Here is an 8,339-nt window from a genome sequence, read left to right as displayed (position 1 = left end):
TTCAGCCGAAGAGCACACAAGCTGGCAAAAAGAGAAAGGGATACTTGGAAAGTGGATCTTTACATGAAGCTTAGCCACTTGAGCCGTTTTTGTAACTGTAATAAGCTATGATGTTATTTTCAGTAGGAGGGTTGGAAACCTCCGGGTATGTTGGTACCCAAGAAGGAAGGTCAGAGTACACCTGAAGTTTCCTTAACATCCGGCTCGAGATGGAACTGGCTGGAGCTTTCTGACACCAGCACTTGAGCTGAACAGAGGACATGTAGGAATGAAAACAAGGCATGATTTACACATCATTCTCTTGACTGCCATGTACCATAGTGAGAAGTAAAAATCCATGAGCATAGCTTCAAAGACAAAAGCTAAGAGTTGAGATGACGTGAACACCTTGGGACACACATCAGATGCACAAACTTTGCTTCTCAACAGCTATACGACTGTTATCCAACACCCTTATAGTCATGTTTAATTTTATCCCTCCAGCACATACTGAAGTGCCACATCTGTGACAAAAAGGCACGAGGCCCAGCCTACGTTAAGTGACTTAACCAAGTCCCGTGAACCTCTGGTAGCACAAGGGTCTGGATCCATCCAGTATGTCATCCACTAGACCAGCACCTTTCCTATCCCATTTCTTCTATAACAGTGCCAGTACCAGCCTTCCTGCCAGAAGATTTCCTTACCCTACACAACTAAACAGCAGAGGAGAGGCCTTTTTGAAGATCACCACCTTCTTCCCAGCAGCAGCAAGCCACACTGAATTTAAAGGGCAAAAATAAACAAAACAGAATCTCTGCTTCCTCAGTTTGTATAGTCCCGCTTCCCTTTCAGCATTCGGGAGCCTCGGAAAGTCCCACTTGCTTTTCTGATCCCTACCACGCGCCCAGGCTTTCCACTTCAAACAAATGGATTAGCTGTATAGTCTGCCAAACACACAGTTCTCAAACCCCGTGCCGCCGCCTCCCCTGCTTGCTGCGCGTAACGAACCCAGCCGAAGTGCAGCGCTGCTTCTCATAGCACAGCCATCAGGTTGTTAGTGACTGAAGAACCTGACCAAGACTTTTAATGATTTCCAGCTGCCTAAGGTACTGAACATTCAAAATCTAGACCTGAGAGAAGATAAATACATTTCCCGCCTAAAACAGCAGCCTACATAACAATTTCTATACATGAAGCAGGCAATATCTTCCTTGCATTTGACACATAGCCCACAAAACGAAAGATACACATATTTTGAATTTTAAATTCAAATATGTGGGGTTTTATTTTCAGACAGTACTTAGTCAACAGTCAGGATGAAAGAGATACCATACCACATTACTACAAACCCTCCTCAGACATAAATTTTTAGTTTCCTAATTTCTAAGGATGCACTGATTCCTTTTTGCACTCAACTTTCAAGTTATTTTGTAACACAGAGAAACATTGCGTGGCTGAGAGTCAAATGTTAATACTTCGCCAAATGACGATTCTTCACTCTATTAATGAATCTGAAAATGTGTGCCAGCTGCAGGAATTTTTTTCCTTCATATATCGAACAGTGTTAAAGGGGGAAACGACACCATCTGCCTTCTCACTTTAGCAACTTTCATTTTTATAAATTGTTTATAAATCTAGCATAAAAACTATTTTTGAGAAGGTTATCCAAGAACCCCCAAAATTCATTCCAAAGTTCCTGCATTTTAAGAACAATTTTAGCAGAAATACCTCTGCCCCCCTCTTTGCAAAAAGAGACTGGAACAAAAGATTCACAGCCTACGGAAACCATTTTGCAATGCATCTAAACAGAGAAGTTATGTTACCACAACGTGCTAGCAACAGATGAATTTTCCCAAACTGCTGAAACAACAATGGATTTCCTTGTGTAGGAGAGGAGTGACTGTATGATGGGTCTTTTCTGTACTAGCGAAGTTGTTAAAATAAGAAATTTAGTAATTCAGGGAGGACAATGACCATAGTCATATGCTACTCCGCAGCTGCTTGCCATTTACACTGATCCTGTGATATCCATTTGTAAAGGTCAGCAGTTGCTCTGAATTCACAGCTGAAATTAGGAGAAAGTGCCTCACCACCAGTTTGGCAACTAACCTGAAAAAGTATCCGGTTAGAATATTGGGCAGCATGGCTTTTATAAGCAAAGGTCACGGCTGCTACTCGAAAACCCGTACGTGCGCTAACAGGATCCGGGCTGTTTGTCAGACGGCAGGGACTGCACCGGCTTTCAGAGCACCGCTCGTCGCCTCTCGCAGCAGTGCTGTCAACTCACCGGCCCTCCGGGGAACCCACGGGTCTGCGGAACACAGGCGCTTTCATAAAACGGCTTTAAAAGGCCCACCCCGGTTTACTTTTCCTCTTTCATGACTCTGAGCTGCAAATTTTTTATTCGAACTGCAGTTCGACAGAATAATGCAAACGAGTAAGAACTGCAGAATCAGGCCCTGCAGAGTATCAACTATTTAATGTTAGTTTAAGATCTCAGGCACGTTATACCTTAACCTGAGAGGGGAGATGGGGGGACTGCAAAAGATCCTTACGAAGGACCCAGAGGGCTGGGGGCACAGACCAGGTCTGCAAGTAAAAATAAATAAAAATCATTACTTCTATGATATTTTCAAATACATAAATAAAAGAATTAGCAAGTCAACATCACAATTCCAGCCCAAATCTGGATTAAAAATGCCCCCAGAGTTTCTTAGTGATATTAACAGATTGATTAATATCCATTATCATTAAATGATATAATCAAATGCTCCAGCACCGAAATTCTTGAAAGACTGTTGATCACTCAAGTCACACTAATTGTATTAGTATCCCTCTCGTTACCACTATTTTATAATACTTCAATAGTATTCTGCTTGATAAATGAGGAAAAATGTAATGCAGTTTTTTGAGCTTTTATTGACAGGGAATCTAAAGACACAGAAAAGTTCTAAGGTGGGCAGAAGTAACCATCACCTTAACTGGAAAACAGATTTGTCTGCCAGAGGCCACTATCAAACATGAAATCCCTTGGGTGATATTCAGGGACAGCATGCTGGTAGCATGGGCCTGTTGCAACAGGACAAGGGTTTTAAACTAAAAGAGGGTAGATTTAGACTAGATATAAGGAAGAATTTTTTTACGATGAGGCTGGTGAAACACTGGAACAGGTTGCCCAGAGAGGTGGTAGATGCCCCATCCCTGGGAACATTCAAGGTCAGGTTGGACGGGGCTCTGAGCAACCTGATCTCGTTGAAGATGTCCCTGCTCATGGCAGGGGGGTTGGACTAGATGGCCTTTAGAAGTCCCTTCCAACCCAAACTATTCTATGATTCTATGAAAAGACCTCCTCTTTCTGTACAACTGTGGTTCAAAAAGCTCCACTCCTCCAGCAGCCACTGTCAACACGGTCTTCTCATAAAAGTTCTTTCTAATGGAAAGGGTAAATTTACCATTTCCATTTTAGCTGTTACTTAAAATCTTTTGTATCAGCCAGCACACCACTTGAGAAGGACAATAAGGAAGTTAGAAAAGCCTAATGCATTAAAAACAAAAAAAAAACATGGGCAGAGAAAAAAAGGAGAAGGAAGCTAGAGAACGGAAGACTAAGGGAATAAGAAGATAAGAAAACATACACTGAAGATGCAGGGGCTTTGTGTGCTTTTTCTGGTTGGGGGGGTGTTGTCCCTCCAATACCAAAGACATTTGAGTGAAATAAGTACAGAAATCTACAGAAGCACACACTAACCAGCAAAACAGTGTTTCATTCTTTCACACCGCAAAGGAACAATTTTGGGGAAGACAATATTAATGTTCAGGTATTTTGGTAATTGCTGAGGGGAATTTTCCATTAGTTCTTGAAACCAGGGAAATGCAAACTTCTCAGACAATATTTACATGGGGGAGAATGCATGCGTACTTGTACAAAAATAGCTTGACAGCAGTCTGGCAGAATCCCAACTCCTAGAGCCCCATAAAGGCATCTCACTCACAGCATTTATCATAATGGCATGAAAGCAGCCAGGCCAGAATACAAGACCAACAAGTCCTGAAGATAACATCTTTATGCAAGAGCATCAAGTTTGATTTTCCTATATTCATGTGAGTCTTGTTACAGATTAAACCTTTATCTCATTTTTCAGAGGATCTAAACTGTACAGTGCTCATTTTGACAGAGGCAAATAGAAAATAGTTGTATGAGGGGGAAATAATAACTTGCAATCTGCTAGATCACATTACACTGTTCCACTACGATATGGGCACTGAGCTGTTTTTTAAACTCCTGAAGCACTAAAAAGCTCTTTTATAGGGCTTTACATATTAAGGACAACTACTTGTGTGTTAATGAGCGCAAGAAATACTTATCAGGTCATACAAAACATTAATCTACATTCATACAAACTTCTCTGCACAGTTCATTTCTTGCCTACAGCCATTCTTATAAAATGTATCTCCTGGATAAAAGCATTAAAATATAGTTTAAAAGTTCCTGAATAACAGCTAACACCTCAAAGAGCCATCTTAACACCAGCCAACAATGAGTATCAGGATCTTTACCAGCTTTCAAGTATCAAGGCAAATTTATACACAGAGTCCCAGCACCCAATTAACAAAGACAGAACTTAAAGTTTGTGAAGATTTGTACATGTTAAGCAGCAGGTAAATCAATTGGGCAGAGAGGATTGTTCAGTCTGCATTCACAACAGCAAATAAAGACCACAACTCGTAACATTCAAGAAAAACAGGGAATACCAAGGTAGCATCAGGCTTGGGCATGCAATTGCTGCCTGTATTCAGCAAAAGTTGGCTCTTATACCCCATTTCTCTAACTTTTCAGTTACCTAAAGATATATGAGATTAGCTATCGATACACTACAGATTCTACAGCATAAAACCAATACCGTATGAATTTAAATCCATGCAACCTTTGTGTTGTTACACAACTGGAGGTGCACCTTCAGAAAGCTCAGGACAGATTTAATATTTACACAAATACAAGATAGCATTCACAAATACTCTGATAAGCAAGTGATATCAAGTGAAGGTTGTACCACTATCATTCTGAAATGCTTCTGTTGCACAACAGAAACTAGTAGATGCTTTATTGTTCAGAATTCCGCAATTGGGAAAATATTATTTTAATTCATCGCAGATGGAGATTAGGAGAGGCAGGACAGGACAAGGAAGAAGCACAAAGCCACTGAAGTAACTGTGTGGTTGTATGGATCACAACTGGACAGACAGCAACATGCCAGACGTATGAAGTGACAGCAACTTGCAGTATCTGAACAAGAAGTGGAGATGAGGAAGGGCAAAGAGGAGGGAGGATAAATTTTCTAAGAGCTTGATTTAAAACCCAGCTCTCAGGCACACATTTTACTGAACTGTAATCCATATTATACAGTACAATATTCAAGATATCAGCAAGCAGAACCACAGACATCATAACCCATGAATACGTCCCTTTCATCACTCATTCCTCCTCCCATTCTAATCAGCTAATGTTTGAGGAGAATCTGCGTGCTCTCCAATTATCTATGCTTTACTTGAACACACCACTTTTGAATCTGCTTAGACTGAACAGACAAGACAAATTACTGCCTAGACAGTAAAATACCCCAGAAACACATCTCCCAAGATGCAGCTTCAAGCACAAACGTTATTTTACACACTAAACTGACATTACTTGCTCTCAGTAGTTCAGCTGGATCATTTCAAATCCATCAGCAAAACCATCTGCCCTTCTACTTTCGAAGCAATTCTGTTTTTCTACTAATCCTTAAGGACACTGAAGTCTTACATATTCTTGGATACTAAACCATTTGTGCCCCTGCCAAAGCCACCTGACCCTAAAACAATACTCTATTTAGAAATGGGGATAATTCAGCTCATTTACACCCTCAGAATAAATCTAGTTTACTACTTCTACCCAAAATAATGCACACAGACACACACACAAAATGCCATGACCTCACCTTCAGTATTTCAGGTTCTTTGATGTCTAGAGCTCCTGTATTCCATCGCTTTTTCATACTTCTATGCAATTTGAGATACTCATGAGTACGTGGAGTAAGAAGCCAAATCACACAGACAGCTATCATAAATCCAAGGGCCATTCCAAGTAAGAGTCCACTTAAGTAGCCAGGGAGAGGGATAATAAAGTAAGCATAGACTAACAGTGTTAAGAAGTATAAAGTTTTCACTGGTATTTTAGGCTGTTGCACATATGGATTATTTTCATCTTCACTACTGAGCATAGTACCATTTTCCTCAGTCATCTCTGGATCAAGCGAAGTTTCAGTAGGTTTATCAGTTTTGCCTTCATCCTCTAGCAAGGAAAAGTCTTCAGAGTACAGTTCACAAAACTCCTCATCCTCTCTGCTTGCTAGTGCAGACAATGAACATTTTTCAAGTACGAGTGAAGTTTTCGAACTCACGTCCTTTGTGCTTGCAGACTGAGAGCTTTTGGTCTCTGTCTCTTTTGCATGTTCCTCCGCTGCTTTTGACTGATCACTCTTGTTCAGGTTAGAGTCACTTCCATAGAAGTCCCCTTCAGAATCACATTCTTCTTCCTTAATGCTGTAGTTGTTATTGCTTTCCAAATGGCCATTCAAACTGGAAAGGTTTGAGAGTTCTGAAGCACTTGAAGATAAGGCTTTGGGCCTGTGGCTACTACTTTCATCACCCATTATTTTACTGAGCAGCTGAAAAGGCTCATAGATTACTTCAGAAAGGCGTCTTTTAGTATCTTCAATTTTAGCCTCCATTTCAGGTACTTTAAAAAAGGAACGAGTGTCAGAGGGAGATGTTAATGGAGACGAGGGGGCAGTTTTAGAATCACCACCTGTAGCTCGAGGTTGAGTGAACTGTTTGAACAGATGCAAGTTCAGTTTCGAGTCGGGTGGCCTGTAAGACACAGCTTCAGATTCTTGTTTAGAAGTATCTGTAGACAGAGATTTCACTAAGGTTTTCATTAACTGTCTATGTCGCATCGGTGGGGTGGGTTCTTTTGGTTCCACATCTGTTGAAAGGGACTTGACTAAACCCTTAAAAGGCTTTGAACTAGAAACTGTGGATGATCCGCTAGAGCACACAACTGATCTGGAAGGGGATGAGGATGGGGAAGATGACAGGCTGGATTTCTGTTCCACAGGTGGTGGTGCACCTGATAAGCTAACTGTATGACATGAGTGTGATGTTGGAGACAGAACTAGTGGCACTGCACTGAATACTTGGGATGTGGAAGGAGAATCCAACAGCTTTACAGTCTCTGCAGTTGGCAGAACTGCAGGTGATGAGGACAGCAGTGATGCAGAGTTGGCCATGTTAAGCGAGGTAGCTGGACCAGAAAAATCATGGCCGGTATGCTCAAAGCAGAGGTCTTCCTTGGCTTCAAGTGCTGTTACAATGCTTTGGTCATCTAGTTCCTCATCAAGAAATTCCTTAAACTCCTCTTCCTCCTCTTCTTCCTCCTTCCCAAATGCAGAGAAATGAATAGTGATGGTTTCTCGGGAGACAGATCGTTGGACCTGCACTTTTGGTGCTGACTGCTTTGAGGACATTTCACCAGTTTTCTCTGCATGGCTACTGTTCTGACTTGTCATTGCAGGTCCCAGAGATGTGTCAGAGTCTGTGAAGAAAATGCAATATTATGTTAAATGCATTTTTCCCCCTTCAAACACCCTTATTTTCAAGCATTAAGCCAAACACCAGAGACAGGTTATACGCAGCAGGTCAGTCAGTTGAAAATTAAAACAATCTGGACACTCTTCATCTCACTGGATTTAAAGCTCTCTAGTCAAATTATGGACTGTTACTAAAGAAATTGACTGTAGATTTATTTCATTGCATAAAACATATCTATATTTTAGTTAATACCCCCTTCACATCTGCTTAACTACCTCATTCTTAGCATCACTGAATGCAAGAACTGATTCAAAGACAGACAAGGAGAAAAACATGCTTAGGACAACTGGCAATCATGGATAGGCACAGAAAGCATTACCAGACCCTCTTAGATGATCTTGAAGGAAGAATCTAACACAATTTTAGGCAGGGGAAAAAAAAACCAAACGCAAAAACAACCCACACAACAAAAAACAACAAGCAGAAGATAATTATGCTCAAAATTACAGATCTAGGTTACTGTTTGCTAGTTAACATATTTCCACATAGCACAAAATGGCAATATTAAGAAGTGCCGTGCTGTTAAAATTACCTTCAAGTTTCTGAAATTATAGTTCATCTTTGATACGCCACCTTCCTGTTTTCCCCACTAGATGCACTTCTGAGTTCCAGAAGCCCCATCCCACCCCAGCACACTGAAATTCTTCACTCCTAAGTCTCAGTTCCTTCTACAT

At 41.0% G+C, this 8,339-nt stretch overlaps 1 protein-coding gene across 2 annotated transcripts in view; it reads right to left on the bottom strand.

Annotated features, from left to right (window-relative positions):
• TEX2 (testis expressed 2) overlaps window positions 1-7,601 on the bottom strand; it is a 30,758-nt gene extending 23,157 nt beyond the window's left edge. Inside the window, exon 1 of one of the 2 annotated variants that reach the window (XM_009576974.1) lies at window positions 5,955-7,601. In XM_009576974.1, the coding sequence (XP_009575269.1) occupies window positions 5,955-7,583 (1,629 nt within the window). In that variant the 5' untranslated portion in view covers window positions 7,584-7,601. The remainder of the gene's footprint in view (window positions 1-5,954) is intronic. The other variant, XM_009576973.1, reaches the window with a different exon arrangement.
• Between the last annotated feature and the right edge of the window lie 738 nt (window positions 7,602-8,339).

Source organism: Fulmarus glacialis, unplaced genomic scaffold, assembly GCF_000690835.1.
Source record: "Fulmarus glacialis isolate BGI_N327 unplaced genomic scaffold, ASM69083v1 scaffold8354, whole genome shotgun sequence".
In the NCBI taxonomy this organism is placed as follows: Eukaryota; Metazoa; Chordata; class Aves; order Procellariiformes; family Procellariidae; genus Fulmarus; species Fulmarus glacialis.
Note: the sequence above shows the minus strand (reverse complement) of the source record. Positions and strands in the feature narration are given on the sequence as shown.